Here is a 16,505-nt window from a genome sequence, read left to right on the forward strand (position 1 = left end):
AGCCCTGTATAAAAGACAGTCTCTCCTCAATTTGTTCAGCTTCACAACTAAAGATGCAGTTGTAAATGGCATTATAGAGTTGAAGCAGTTTTTCAAATGGAAAACAGCTTCCTGTGCTAGGGGTTCACAATGGAAATAAGCAACATTTCAGTACCAGCTAAAACTAGTAACATTAAGCTTTCTGTTAATCTATTATATCCAGGGTACTTCTGTGAAGTATTTGAACCCCACTTTCTTTTTTCATTACAAAAGGAGATGGGTCTCTAAATTTCTTATGTTTTTTGAAATTAGTATTTGTTCTGCTTGCATCAGTTGTACACATAATAAGGAAATCTGCCTGTATAATTATTTGTTTCAGGAAAGTAATTTTGTGATAGCAGAATGCATTTACACAGTTTGTTTAAAACTAGTATACATATTTTTTTTCAAATTTGCAGTTGTCTTGGCAATATAAAACAGTCCCCAAATACAGTTTTTCTGTTAGATTGTAATATGTTGGCTTGTTTTTCAAAATAATGTAAAAAGCCTATCAATTTTGCAGCAAATGCAGCAACAATAAAATTTATAAAAAATCCATAATTTTCTGCAAGCAGTATCATTTTCCCAGAGCTGAAATATAAGCGGAGTGTTCATTCTGAAAAAAGTAGGAAAAGAAGTCTAAAAATGGTTAAGTAACTTTCGTAGCTAAGGTGATAAATACTTTATATATGTAGGTATAAGCAAACGATGATTTTTCTACCTGGAACCTCAGCTTTTGTAATTCGGGTCTTGTTTCTGGATTTCTGGATTTCTTCCATGTTTGAAATATTTAATTTGGCTTAAGTACTCTCTGAAATGGTACTTCGCACAGCATTACCCAATTCAGTCTTTTGAGTTCATACTATAGCAAAGACTAAAAGGTGTAATACGCGGTGATAGTTCAAAGTGACAGTGCTGCTTTGGAGAACAGTCAAACAACTTTTATTTCTGTCGAGAAGTTAAATGTCTGTTTCTTCCAGTTCCCATTCTGCTTTTTCTTCTGATGAGCCTATCCAAACACAAAAATGTTCAAATATAAACGAAAAAAGACACCTTTTTTTTTTTTAATAAATTTTTTCTCTCATTTGAAATGCTTACAAATTAGGAGGGTTTTAGGACACCGTGTAGATATTCACAGTTTTAAAGTTAAGGAGAATCTTTAGTAAATGACAAACACTTGTTTCTGCTATTTGTTTTGTTTAAAAGTATTTTAGTCTATTTTTTTCTTTTGTCAGTTCATAGAGTCTATATTAGATTTTAAGTATTGTCATAACAGTTTTTTATAAAAAACCAGATGTTTAAGAAATAGAGAGATCCTGTGGGTTTTGGGGAAAATAGAGAAAATACTAGGTTTCTCATGAGCTCTGTTCAATTCCCCACTCTCTTTTAAAGAAGTAACACTCTTGGCTCTGTTCCCAGCATGATCTGATCAAGGAATGAACATAGTTTTTGAGCAATGATCAGTTTCTGGACAGATGAACACATACTGTGCAAAAAGCAGAGAATGGGAAAGTATATTAATCTGCATAGTCATGCAGAAAAGTCTTGTTTTCTAGGAGCATGCTGATCAATAACGGTCCATTTTCTTCTACCATCACTCAGACTTGCAAAAATTTCCATCAATTTAACTAGAGCCAAGTGTACTGTAGTGTTGGTCACCTAAGAAAAATGTGTGGGTTTCTCCCAAGGGAGCGACTTCTGAGCTCCTCCTTTGGTTGGGGGATGTAGAGATTAGCAGTGGGTGCTTGGTATTCTCCACAAGCAGTAAACCTGTGGTAGAGGTTGACTCCATCTCATTAACACATTCTCCAGCAACACTGAAATGAACGAATTTCTACCATAAAGATGTAACAGTTCTATAACCCATCCATAGGGTAAATAAAATAAAAGTGCATCTTCCTTTGAATTTCCTCAGCATTGCTCATAACTTTTGAGATATCTCCCACTTGATATTGTGAGCAAATCTGCAGAACTAGCAAGAGCAAATCAAGCTGTACTGTGTGATTATTAATTGTCCCTACCCTTCTATTTCATATATGTAAAGGTAAATGTGATAAACAACATAAATATTTTTTAACGAACAGGAAGAAATAGTATAGTTTTATAGTAGAGGCTATTGTCTAATATCTGGTCAAGTATTAGATATGCTACATCTTAAACTACACTAACAGTACTATGTTTTACACTGTGTTGTATTTTACTAATTCATCTGCATTTCAGAAGTTTAATCTTGTAATAATTTTGTGAGTTTTAATTAAAAATTACTATCCTTAAAATATAAAAATACTATAGCATATTTTAGGCTGGTATTTTTTCTGATTGATCACAAATTATTTATTATTATGAGTTGTGTTAATGTGTATTTATTTTCTTAATTTGATACAGGTATCAAAACTGATGAGTTTATGAATAATAAGAAATCACATGAAGTGCAGGTGATGTCAGAGCTGGTAGACACCATAGTGAATTATTGTGGTATCAAGCAGGTAAGAAAGCATTTCTTGCTGTACATTACTGTGTACCTTCCAAATTATTCTTCTTATTGTGTTCGAATACATCATTTTGATATTCTGTCACTGCTGTTCTTATTTTTCCTGTAAAAAATTGTAGCTAAAGAAGAGCCTTTAGGGCCAAGCTGAAGGACAATTTTGTTTACAAATGTATCGTTCCAAAAGAGCTGCCTCTCAGTGAGTCATAATCATTTTATGACTCATGAAAAATTTAAGAAATTATAATCATCCTCTATACGTTGAGCAGCTAAAAATTGTACTGCTTTTTGCTATGCATGGGTAGTGCATTGTTTGTCAGTATTATATTGCTGGCAATTTACTATGAGCATCAGCAGGAGAGCAAAACTTCATTATTCTCCTTCTGTCAGGCACACAAGAGTGCCACATAGAAACCAAAGCAGAAAATCTGTGAAATATTGAAAGCTCATCTTATTAGGGCACAAGAGATTTAAATTGTTTCCTATTGTTTAATGCTGTTCACCTTTATTTAACATGGATTTAGATCTATCAATTGGGAGTTTAGTTAGGATCTTTTTAGTTTGAAGAGAGACCAGATTAAGCACAGATTTATGTAGTAGAGTGTGCATGAAGTACATTTGGTAAAACATATATGAGATCTGGACACCCAACACCATTATCAGCCAGCAATTACTCTATAAATTGGCCATTTCATACATCAGATGGCAAGTTCATCCTTGGATGGTGAAGAATTGCAGGATTCCTTTCTCAAGTTTGATTGTAACTTACCCTTTTTTTTTTCCACATGTAAAAATTTTTACATGATTGCACAGTGCACTAGATCACTGTTGCATTAAAACCTCGTAGATGTTTACTTATGGATCTGTTGACAGAACACAAGCATCACAACGATACTTGACTTTTTTGAGTACTGTATTTCACATTCTATTAGACGAAAGTACACCAATACCATTTCCTTGGTTTACATACATGAAATTTTTCTGTAAGCTTTTTCAATGTTAATGTGTTTCTGTTGGATTCCATGTCTTAGGCCTTTGTTGCGGTAAGGGTAAGTTTTTAAGTATCCGTGTAAACTGAGTTGGTTTAACCATTTTAATCTCTGTAATGCTAGTAACTGGCTAACGTAGCTTCATCCTTGCTTTAAAGCGTAGCTGACTAGTGGCTCTGGACACTGTATTTGATTCCTTCCTACATCTGAGCTGCACTTGCTTTCTGTGCAAGGGGCTGTAAGTGTAAACGGAGACTAATTTCCTCTGTCCTAATTTTCATTCCCACAAAGATTTGTGGAGAACGAACTGTATTTGTTTAAAACCAAAGATTAATAAGGTATCTGCCCAGATTTTATGCTGAACATATTCCCTCTGAGCCTTTTTTTTTTCCTAAGTAAGTATGTCTTGAGTATAGTTTCAAATGAATGTATCGGATGTGAGTCAGGGAAGAGACAGCCGCAGCTGGGCAGGCCAAGTCTGTATTACTATGGTCTCTGGCATATCTTGTCCCCCATATTGTGCCTGGCCTTTGTAATGGGAGAGGGCTAGTTGGCCTGCTTCATACCTGCACCGGGGGGGTTGCTAAAAATTAATGGTGTGGCCGCTCGTGTGCCGGGGGTAGAGTACATGGCCGTGCTCCGGTCGGTTTAGTGGTGGAGATGTCACTGCAGCGTCCCCCGTTGCTGCTGCTGCCGCCACAGACGGAAGGGCAGGCCCCAAAACTTGGATTCAGCTCTGAGTTGCTGAAGCTGAGCTGTGATTAGGAAGTTATTTGGCTCAGACGGAGTTTAATTTAGATAATGTAAATGGTGCAGTACTCTTGATAGGTTTGGGTCAGGCCTGTGGCATCCTTGGAAACAGAGATCAAAACTCTGAATCTTGACCATCTGTTTTGTGATGAACGACGGATGAAGGCAAAGTTTTAGGCAGTCCTCTCCTTACAACTGGGATTACCAAGTAAATAGAGAGCTGCAATTAAGGCCAAATATTACTGGATGAGACGCAATCAATTTGTGAGCATCTGCGATCGCTTACAGCGATGGAAAGCGATCTCTCCAGCAGATCTTTCAAGAGCCAGCCGCGGTGACAAGTCTGGGTGCCCTCAACAGCCGTAAAGTGGATGTGCTCTGTAAAGAATAGAAATACAGTAGCAGGAGGTTTGTGAAAGTGGTTTCTTCCATCATTAGCGTGGTTTTTGCCTTGCTTACCTTTTGCTTCAGGCAAGTATTAGTTGTTCAAGTGTTGAAGACTTTCATGTGCTGAAAAAGCTGTAGGAGAGTGTAGCGTGCTTATAATGCGATACTGAATGTTCTCTGCGTTTGCTGGAAGGTGGTGTTTCATATAGCATTTTCATTTAGATTTTAAATAGTTCCTGTGAGATTCAGGAATGAAAGGAAAGGAAAACCCACATTCAGAGAGTAAAAAAGTAGAGCCACCTTAATGACCTAACCTAAGTCCCCATGTAGCTGGTTACTAATGAAATCTCAGACCAACCATTATTAAGTGTCTGTCAATATGCTGCAATTTCATGCAGTGATTATGCACTTTTATCGGATGGCTTGGAGTATCTTTAGACAAAGGATTATTTTCTGTTTATTTTTTGAAAAAATTGTAACATTTAATGAAAAATATTATTGCAGTATATCACTGAATATGAAATGCTGACTGCTCTATATTAACTTTTTTCCATTTTAGTCATACACTGTAACAAAATTTATTTGTGCAAAGTTACAAATCCCTAATATATGAAAAGAGCTTTCCAGTTACATTAAAAAAAAAAAAGAAAAGCCTCCTTCTCAGTTATTAAAAAAGCGACTCCTTTTGTTTTGGTTACCTTTCAACTTAAAAAAATATAGGAATTGTAAAGTTTTAGGAGAGTTTTTTCCTTATTGATTTTTTTCTATCCTTCTTGCAAAACAAAATATATGTGACATTTAATTAAAAAATCTAGAGCTATGAAAACACAACACATGTTTTACAACAGCACGTGTCCTCAGGGTGTTTCTTTCAGATACTACAGATCACTGACGGCTTGAAAAATGCCCTCCACTTCACCTCCATACCCATGATGTATAATGGGTGGTAGAGGATATTACTCTTTTGTGGTATTTTATAATGTAGTATAATAAATAGTAAAATGAGAATAAAAGCAAAAATTTTATTACTACTGTAATCACTTCTAGATTAGTGATTTGAATTAAAACATTAAAGCAAACTAACTAAAGGGTTTTTTTCAGTTGTTTAGTGCCCCTTTTAAGCATTGTTCCTATTGTGCAAGTGGAACTTTATTTTATAACAAAGTTCTTGATTAAACTCTGAAAAGAAGCCAGTGATGATTCTTCTTTGTTTAAATGGACATTTGTTTTCTTTAATGTATTTGTGAAAGTTTTCCTTGGAAATTGCAGCATGTGCAGCAATAGTTGCAATGTGTAATGTAAGTATGATATAATTCTGCATTCAGCATCCATTAAATTTGTGATTTGGTGCTGGGAAATGTTGGAATGCTTCTGGAAACAAAGTTCTTGATTGTGCTGTGCCAGAAACTGTGTTTAAACATAGTACCCAACTCACTATGGACAAGACCTTTGGAGTTCATTATATCATGGAAATTTCATTTTAAAAGTTCATGCTTGGCAGATATGCTATGGATTGCTGATTACCTTTCCTTATGTAATCAAGGGAAGGTAAAGCAGGGATTCATTTAATGCCATCTGTTTGTTTAGCACAAGATCATTGCCTGCTTATTTTTAGTCAAATTTTCCTTTCGTTTTAAAACTATTCTCCCAGTGCTAATTTAACAATATATTACCATTTTCTTTTTACTTGGAAACACCTAAAAAAACCTTACCCAGACAGCAGTTTGTCTTTACAGCCACTAGAGGTCACACGTAGGAGTTAGGAATAATTCAGTAGCTGACTCTTGTGTCCAAATGCTGCCTTTCACAGAAATAATTAAAAACCTTATAGAAGTGGAAGTGTGCATATTCTGCATAATAGTAATATCTGTTACATAAAATAGTGGGTAAAATTATTCCTTGAATGCTTTTCTTTCCTTCACTTTTAAATAATCTAGGAGAATATTGCTGATAAGTTTGACAAATAAATGACCTTTTCAAAAAGTATGCTTAGATTATATCAATTCTATTTCACTAAATCCACTCCTGTACTGATTTCATTCAAGAAATGTGAGGATTGTAGCATACCTAGATGGCAAATATACAGCAATATCACATGACAAGTGCAGATGAGAAAGCCATGTGCAGCCTGGGTAAACAATTTTTGCCTAATAGTGTGCATTGTCCACTGTTTTACGTAGTCTTTAGTGATATTGGTTCAAATTTTTCTTTCTAATTCCATGGCTGTACAAATCTTTAACTTCTTAGAATAAGGAGTAAATCTTTCTTTTTCATTTCAGTAAGAGTATTGCTGTACTGAGTATTCTTAGCTGGTAAAAAACTATGCAGTTGAGTTTAAGATGGATCCATGTAGTGTGTGCTGCTATTTGGACTTACAAATATCAGTGTAAGCTTTCTTATGAACGTGTGACAGACCAAGAACAAGACATAGATGTTCTTGAATCAAACACTTTCGGGAACATCTACAAAGAAGTAATTATATTTAGTTTATATAATTTTTGGTAGACACGTAAACAGAAGCGAACATTACCATTTTCTTTCCTTAGAGAAATGTCACTCTGCCTATTCTTGTAAAATATTTTGTTATATATTTATTACAAATTAAAACACACATGATATAAAGCTGTGATTATGTACTTAAAGGTCTCAAGTTACCCTTGTTCCTGCTACTACTCTGTATAGTGTTTTCCCTCCTGTGTTATATCTGTCACTGAACTAGCACATGCTATCAGCTATGAGACAAACTCAACTGTCAGCTAGTTATCCCTTCTATTCACTCCTTGCTCCAGACCAGGCAGTGGAGAAGGCACATGTGCCATATGAGCCCCTTTGTTTTATTACAAAAGCATCCTCGTGTTAATCAAAGCTGTATGGATCATTTTCGCAGAATGGGAAAGCGGTATAAATAAGCATTCTGACATAAAAGGGGGTATCAATATCACCTGTCTTTAGGTGACATCTGAAGTGATTAAGTTAGGCATCGAATCTGAAGATGCTTATTTCTGTACACCTAGTGGTAGTAGACTCCTCAGTATGGGAGCTAGGCTGCCTAAAGCTAAATACTGGGAATGCTTTCGTTGCTAACTTGATATCTTGACCCAGTTTAGCAAGGGCAGGTGGTGTTGCTGGTGGTTTATGGTTATTTTCTTTAGCAGAAGGAAGTTAGGTGTCAAAAAATACACTGAAAGTCTTTCCCAGAAGAGTCAGGACATGTGCATTGCATAAGCATTGCAGTGTCTGTTTTCTGGAGCAAATCAGTTAAGACTTAATTCTGTGTTCTAAAGCCAGAAAGTGGACCAACAAAGGAAAAGAACTAAGTGTATTAGGAGGGATGATACTGATAAGATAGCTATTAAATCCATGCTTAAATTTTTAGGGAATTATTTGGTATTTGATTGAAGTGGGTCTTGTTGTTATTAATACAGCAAATTTTATTTTCTTTTTTCTCCATTATCTAGGTTATTGATATAGGTTCTGGAAAAGGCTACCTCAGTTCATTTTTGTCCATGCAATATAACTTAAAAGTTTATGGAATTGACTCCTCAAACACCAACACTAATGGTGCTCATGAAAGGAACAGAAAATTGAAGAAACACTGGAAAGCATATCAGAGTCGAGGAAGAGCAAACCTCAAAAGCCAGAGGTTGGAAAAGGCAAATGACAGGCCAGTGGAAAGTGAACGTAAATGTAAAGCAATCAATGAAAAGCCCTTAAATAATGACAGCAGTCTTCAAAGTCAGGACCAAGTGACTATCCAAGATTTAGTTCCTTCTCGTGATTTCACAGAAATAGCTGCATCTGAAACCAGCAAACAAACTGAAGTTGATTTGGTGGCTCAGACACAACGTGATGAGAGCAGACTTTCTGAAGAGGTTCTTGCTATTCTAAATGTTCTGCCTGCTGATGCTGTAGAAGTTTCTTCTTCATCTCAGTGTAACTGTGGGGAACTCTGTGAAGAGGAAAAGGCGCAAAGAAAAATGGCATCTCTTAAGGCCAAAGCGAGCACGTCGAGTGAATCAAATCTGTATTTTCCATTGACCTCTTGCATCACTGCAGAAACAGAACTCAGTGACATCATAACAGATCTGGAGGTTATTTTACTAATATTTGAAGTAGATTGTCCATTGTCTTTATATTGCCATTTTCATATGTACATAATGTTTGCTGAGTGTACATAGAGTGCTATCAATGGTGTAAATGAATATTCTGGCCCAATAATGTTTTTCAGCCAGTTAGCAGAAGTATGTCTAGCAGATACAGATTGTTTTTCTATTTTAATATATGTGTTGGGATTATTTTGAATATGTAAAGCAGCCTTTAGAATGTATGGGGTAGATAATAATCAGCTGTCAAAGTTAACAGCATACATATTAGCACATTCAGGTATTTTACAATTGTGGTTATAGATAACATCTAATTATTATGAAAAGAGTTATATTTACCAGGTAGGTGGATATACTAAGCACTGGATTTTCAATTTTCCTGAAACTTCTTATTTATTAATTTTTATATTTTTGTAATTTCAATTAAACTTTGAAGGCATAGGAAAATTTATTGTGTATAGTACTCAACATAAAGAGTTTGTAGAGAGCCCTATTTGCAAATAATGTTTTTATGTTTTGACTTTTCAGAGTTACTTTAAGTTCACCTAGTAATTTACTAGCTGGCGGGGATTGTGTCTGCACAAGCAAGCAAGCCCAAGCTCAGCTGCCCAAAGACAGTGACACCAGTCTAGAAGCTGTATGGCTGTTTAGTTCCTGTGCCTGAGCTAACGTACATTGATTGGGTAGATACATTCAGTCTTTTATGGGAAGATAAAAACTTGTCTCAGAAGATAAAAACTACTGTGTTCAGTAGTAACTGAACTATTATATTCAGGGGTGTAATTCATCTCTGATTCAAGACCATACGTTTGTGCTGATGGCCCTATAACTTGAGCTAATAGATCCTACTGAGTATCTGAGAACGTGTGGAGCAAGCTCATGCCTGTCTGCAAAAGACACCCTGAGCAGCAGGGTTTGTTGATGAAGCATATGCCTTTACATTTGCACAGTTGGATTTCGTATCCTCTTAGCATGTAATTTGTATGATGTAAAAGGTAGAAGAAATCCTGTATCACTGCCTTTCTTTATAAAAAAAAAATTACTGTCAGAAAAGATAAAAGCTTCATTGTGTTAAAAAATAGTAATAACCAAACTGCACATTATGTGTGATGAATATAATTAAAAAACTTTAAAATGTGCAATAATTTACATGTTTTAAAAGTATTTTGAGAATTTTTAGAAATAAAATATTTTTTAGAAATAGTTTTATAATATTTACATTTTTTTATCATAACCATAAATTGATTTTTTTTTCTCAATTTTCTTAAGCTGGGGACAAATGAGGAATGGGTAAAATTAGTATTTACTGATTTATACTGTAAGTTCTGAAATTAGTCTGCTGATGAAATATGGGTATAGGAATGCATATTTGTATATAGCCCAGGACTAATATTGAGATATCAAATTTTGCTACCCTTAAGCCAACGATCCAGAAAGTACTTTCAGTTATACCCAAGCAACCTCACTGAAGTCAGTGATGGTCCAAAAGCGTACCTGAGACAGACTGCCCTCGTACTGTTCAGAAGTTTTGAGCATTGTAATGTGTTTCCTCTACCTTGCATGTGGTAGCCATCTTCCACTAGCTTTCTCCTGAAAGAATCTCCCTAACTTTTCCTGTCCTGGGGTTTAAATGCTGCCCTTGCAAGTGCACATCTTCCCTTAGCTTCCAAACTTTAGTCTTGTTCCCCTGTTTCTGTAATTGCATGTGGAAAAAAGCTTTGTGGAATGGTGAGCTGAAGCTGACTGATAGGAAAAAAGTCTTTAAAAACTCAGCTGGACTGAAACTGAACTTTTGCCACCTAAAAATTTTGGATCCTAAGACAAGGAGAGGGCAAGCACAGAGAAGCAGCACAAAGTGGAAGGTAGAAGGGGGACAGGAAGAATTAAAAAAAACAGAGGAAAGGGGAGGTTTTATTGTTTTGCACATACATATACTATATAATACAGATGGGTGAGAAAATCAGATATAGAGCAGCAAAAATAGATGTGCATATAACGTCAGAATGATTATAGAAAGGTATCCCAGTTGAATGTCTCTGGGCTAATTTCTTGTTGATTACCTTGTTAATAAATAAGGCTGAAATTTGGAGCACACCGTGTTTACTATGTAGATTCCAACTAATAATGCTCGAAGGGAAATATCTCGTTATGAAAGGTGAGAAGAGGGATAATTTGGATGGAGAAATAGAGGGAAAAGGGAAATTGAGGAAAAATGAAAGCAGGAAATAGAATGGGCAGAAGAACAAAGCATCTGAAGCTGAAGTTCTTACTGTGTGCTAAGGAAGAAAATGCCCATTTGTTGTTGAATAGTAGTAGGCACACTGCAAAACTGTGGCAGTACTACAGTTTCAGAAATAACAAAGCCTGCTCTTCACATTACATCTATATTAGGAAGTGGGTTTGATTTCAGCCACTTAAAGTAGCAGAAATGCCATAGGTAGGTGCAGCCAGATTTATAGCAGTACATCCGAGGTAAGAAAAGGAAGTAGCAGTGGTAGTAATAACAATAACAGGAAAGCTAGGAAAGACAAGAGAAAATGGCCCGTGTCCGGTCACCACGTACATGTTCCCTTGCATGCAGGTAAATCAGCTGCCGTTCATAGCCTTGAACTTCTGCTTCCTCATGGCCGGTGAAGGTAGAGTGCAGAAACGCATCGTTCCTTACCTGAACAAAGCGATGAGCAGTCTGTCTCTCCACACATGCAATGCACCATGTTTTCTTTTATGATGAAAGAGCTGAAGAGCTTTTATTATGCACTGAAAAATTCTAGAAGAGAACAGCAGGAGTCCTCGTGGAGTTGTGTATTTAAGCCTTACAGCTCGATAACCATTTGCAGCATGTTTGGGTTTTGGAGTTTGTTGTTGTTATTCGTGCTCTTTCAATTGAAGATGGAGATGCTTTATTGTTTTTTTTTTTTATCTTTTTCTTCTTAGGACTGTATGATGGTGGGTCTACATACATGTGGCGATCTCGCTGCAAATACATTACGAATTTTTACTGCCAAGCCTGAAATCAAAGCAGTGTGCAGTGTAGGCTGCTGCTACCATCTGTTGTCAGAACAGTTTGAAAACCAAGAAGGTAATTCTTCTGAGCTTAACGTGTGGCTGCCAGTTTGCATGTTGAGAGTATTATACCTTTTAATTAATAACCTCCTTGTGTTTGTTCCTTTCCAGTGGCTTATTTAGTACTGGGTTTGATTACATTAGGTGGGTCATTCACTCCCGGATGCCCTGTAGCTTTTCTGTTGTGCCAATATTCCTAATATTCTTACTGAAATTAGGGACATTAATTCAGAATGTTTTTATGTGGTTATGAATACAGCTGGTTTTATTCCATTACTTCACTTGTAAAATGTGGAGGCTTTTTTAGTCCAATATGTTTTCATCCTTTTGAAATATTTTGTACCAGATTTTGCCCTTGGCTGTCTGCATGGAACATCCATTTATGTTGAGTTGTACATATACAACTATGTGCAGAATTAAGTCCTTGTAATGTAAGTTATTACTCCAAAAAACACTCATCTGAGTGCTGTGCTCTGGGGCATTGCCAGTTTAGAACATTTTGGAACAGGACATATATAACAGTTTTTCTTGGGGAGACAACCTGAGAATTATTTGGGGATTCACACTATAGGCAAATTTTCCTTCAAATGTGGGGTTTTTTCATTTTTGATAGAAAGTTGGTATCTTTACTTGAAAGGTAAATTCTGCATAATGAAAAACATTCAGTAGCTGGCTTTCCTGAGACAAGTGGTATGTAGCTGAGCTGTCTAAATGACCTTCTGCCAAAGTCCTAGAATGTGATCATCATATCCACACAATTTGAGAGAGGGGTGGATTGGCAAAGTTTATTTCAGCCCTTTCAGGGAACTTCACGGACAGAAAGGCAGGTGGAACCCAGCTGCTGCTCTTTAACCGTTGGCTGCTCAGGCAGCTAAGGCACAGCTCCAGACTGACCACAACACATGCTAGCTCTTGCTTGCTTTAATGATCTTTTCATGTTGTTTTTATCTCGCTCTGCAACAATTTCAAGAGTTTTTGCAGTGTTTTAGTTTCAGTTATTTCACAATACTTCAGATCACCCCAAAAACAAAGAAAAAGAAAATACAATCGAAATTTCTAAGTTATAGAAATGCGATTAGTAAAAAACATAACCGTTCCTTTTACATCAGAGTTTTGAAAAATGATGAACTTTTCAGGCACTTGTCATTAAGTTTGTGTGTCTGAAACATTTGATTGTTTCTTATTATTGCAAAGAGGACACAACTCCTGTTCTAGCTGTAGGATTACTCTTTCCAGACCAGCGCATAAGGCTTTACTAAATTATTGTTACTCAGACAGCACCAAAGGATCAGGTGTGATAACCTATTTTAAGTTCAAACAAACAGATGTACATGCACGGTGGTAAGAGGTACTGCAGTTTCATAGCAGTATGGAAGTGAAGCCAAACTGCATGTTGGAATTTCTAACTGTTTGATTTTTCTCAGCTTGAAGGATAAAAATTACTCTCAAAGAAGAACCTTTAGGCAGAATAAAAGGAAATTACAGTATTCTTTTTTGGGGAAAGAACACATAAGTAGTTCCAGTGATGCTCAAAAAAATTGATTTCTTTTTTACTATTACTAGGAGGGTACATATTCTAAAATCTATAATGCTGTTGTATTCCCCTGGAAACGTCATCTACTATATGGCTTGTTCATAAAGGTGCAGTGAAGGGGTAAGAGCGCAAGGACCAACAACATCTAAGAGCTAAAATTTCTTCAGAGGGAAAATGGGAAAGAATTACAACTATAGCTTGCGTTTACTTCCTATGCATGGATTTCAGACTGCCAAAGCATTCTAGAGGATGCTAGAGGGCTCTGTAACTAATCAGATGGTATGGATCCAACAATTCACTTGTACAAGAAGTAAACTAATTCCTCTTGCAGCTGTCTGAGGTAAGTGAATTTTGGTACTGCTTCCAAAATGGACCAAATCATAAAATCATGATTAAATAATTTAACTTGGAAGTGGCTTCTGAAGGTCATCTGGTCCAGATCTCGGCGCAAGGCAGGGCCAACTTAGATCAGGTTGTTCAAGGCCTTGTCCAGTCATGTTTTGAATATCTCCAAGGCTGGTGATTCAGCAGCCCATTCCAATGTTTGCCCTCACCACAACGTTTTTTTCCTCATATCTATTCAGAATTCGCAGCTCTCGTGCATTATCTATTGTCTTTTCATTGTGCACCTCCAAGAAGAGTCCGGCTTAATCTTTTCTGTTCCCTTTCCTTTAGGTAGTCGAAGACAGCAGTTAGATCCCTCCTTGACCTTCTCTGCAGCCCTGTAGTCCTCTTGCCACCACTGAACTCATTCCAGTAAGTCAGTGTGGTGGGCTGGAGAGCCCAAAGCAGCGCTCTAGATACTCTTACTCTCACAAGTGCTAAAAAGGGGTAATAATCACATCCCTTAACCTGCAGGCTTCACTGTTAAGCTTCAGAGTCCTATCAATTTTGTACCCACCTTAGAGTCCACCTGTCTGAGTCATATCTTTCCAGTTTGTCTATAAAGATGCTAAGGAAACCTTGCTGAAGGCCTCGCTAAAGCCAAGGCAAACTATGACTATGCTCTCCCCGAGTTCATGGAGCCGGTCACTGCATCACAGAAGGCAATAAAGTTTGTCAGGCCCTGGTAAATTCCTGCCAGCTATTCTCAATCTCCTTCTTGTTCTTCATGGGCCTGGGCATGGTTTCCAGGAAAATTTGCTCCATAAGCTTATTGAGAACTGAGGTTAGACTGAAGATGGGTGTGACGTTTGCCTTTTTCTGGTCATCAGGAATTTCCCTTGATGGACGTGACCTTTCAAAGATGATAGAGTGTGGCCTGCGTGTGACACCAGCCAGTTGCCTCAGCTTCCTGAAATACAACACATCTGGTCACATGCACTTGTGTGTTTCCAGTTTGCTTGTGTGGTCCCTGAGCCAATATAATCTCTGCTGTAGGTAGTCCTTCATGTGCCCAGGCTCCGACACGTAGCTCAGGGAAGCTACTGGCTAATCTAGGCATCAACCAGAGATTGGACAGACCTGTAGAAGCCTTAGGTGGGGAGACTAGTTTGATTATTAGGATGCAGACTTAGAGCTAGATCTCTGCAGTGATGGACAGAAGATGTTCCTAAGAAGCAGAGAGAACTGGGCAGAATTTGCTGCAACACAGGAAATCACTTATTTGTTTGAAATCAGTCCAGTAAGCAAGGGCTTGCCTGCGAGGACATAGTGGGAAGTTCTGTTATAAAGCATTTTGTACTAATTTTATCTTGACTTAGTAGCTTTGAGGCTTCTCTGTTTTAATAATGTCATTGCTCTATTTTATATTTCTATTAATTTTTTTCCCAGTTTAAAAGCTTTTTTATCTTCTCAAGGACAATGTTGAGGCGAGTCCACCTCAAAGCTCCTTCCCCCAAAGTAGCACATTTTCCATCTTTGCTGCTTCTTTTTCTTTAATGTAAATGCAGGTGGTTGTTCTCATAAGCCTAGTTGAAGCAGATGTGCCAGCCCACAAAAAAGCTGCTGTGGACTGGCAGTTGCCATAACTTGAGATAGCTAGGCTGTATGTTGTTTGGCAGTTAAGTTTTATTTAATACCAAGATCAGTCTTGTTTGAGGCCAGTGAAAAATTGCTTTTTCACTTCATATTAACTGGAATTCTTCCCATATTCATGGGAAGAAATTTTACCTGTTTTGATGCCTAACGTGGTGTTTCTAAGTCTGAGGTGATGAGTTGACAAAATATCAACAAAATGTTACTATGCCATTTTTGGCAGGCTATTGAATCACCTTGGTTATCGCAAGTTTGGGGTTTTTTGTCTCTGAGGAGCTGACTACAAGGAATAATGCCTTACATTTCTCATATACTGTAAATAGTAAAGATATTGCAAGGTTGCCTGATTCAGTTTGCTATTGGACCTGTTGTGAACACTTTGGGAGCGTTTCTGATGAAAGTAGGTGCCAGTAGTCACAGTCTTGAATATTACTAGTCAGTATACAGTGTCCTTCTAGGTGTCTATAAATAAGCTAAATTCATCTGGAAATTTTTGTAGTGGGACCACATTTCCAGTTATGCCGGGAATAATTTTGAACTCTCAAGATCATGAAAGCCTTTGGTTTGATTTGTTAGTAACTACAACAACCAAGAGGTGCTGTGTAATGTCGAATTTCAATTCAATTAAAAAACGTTGAAGCCAGTGACTTTTAGCACCTGTCTTTAAATTTCACTGCTGTTATAAGCAGTACCAAATACTAAATTTCAGTTAATAAGGAATATTATGACAGCTTTGGAAAATTCTAAGTAGTTTTACTTTGGCTTTCTCTAAGGAGAATTGGCTGTTTATACAGAGATTCTTCTATGGGTAAAATGCACTTAGCCATTAGTATAATTGATTCCTTTGGGGTTTTTCTTCACTGTTACTGCATTGGATAGTCAATTACATCAGAGTAGTAAGGATTTTACTATTTATTAGAGACTTTTTACATAAACCTATTTACATAGTGAGCCATTATGGCAGTTTTTCTGGAAAAAATCAGTTTGCTAATGATTTTTAGGTTAAAACAAACTCTGTGCCTCTGTTCAGGAGCTATTCTTAGGATTTTTGGGAGCTGTTTTATCTTACATTCGGCTAATACATTTCTTGGACAATGTACCAGCTGGACTATGATTATCCTTTAACAGACAGTAACTGCAAATTTAAAATATTTTTCAAAAAGACTTGACTTTCCTTAAAAAGGATTGAGTGTGTG

At 36.8% G+C, this 16,505-nt stretch overlaps 1 protein-coding gene across 4 annotated transcripts in view; it reads left to right on the forward strand.

Annotated features, from left to right (window-relative positions):
- METTL25 (methyltransferase like 25) overlaps positions 1-16,505 on the forward strand; it is a 65,826-nt gene that overhangs the window by 10,991 nt on the left and 38,330 nt on the right. For 3 of the 4 annotated variants that reach the window (XR_012774826.1, XM_075496333.1, XM_075496342.1), the window contains exons 3-5: positions 2,404-2,504; positions 8,091-8,723; positions 11,670-11,814. Coding sequence is in view for 3 of the 4 variants with exons in the window: in XM_075496333.1 (XP_075352448.1) it covers positions 2,404-2,504; positions 8,091-8,723; positions 11,670-11,814 (879 nt within the window). In the remaining variant the exon portion in view is untranslated. The remainder of the gene's footprint in view (positions 1-2,403; positions 2,505-8,090; positions 8,724-11,669; positions 11,815-16,505) is intronic. The other variant, XM_075496357.1, reaches the window with a different exon arrangement.

This window comes from Mycteria americana, chromosome 1 (assembly GCF_035582795.1).
Source record: "Mycteria americana isolate JAX WOST 10 ecotype Jacksonville Zoo and Gardens chromosome 1, USCA_MyAme_1.0, whole genome shotgun sequence".
NCBI classification, from domain to species: Eukaryota; Metazoa; Chordata; class Aves; order Ciconiiformes; family Ciconiidae; genus Mycteria; species Mycteria americana.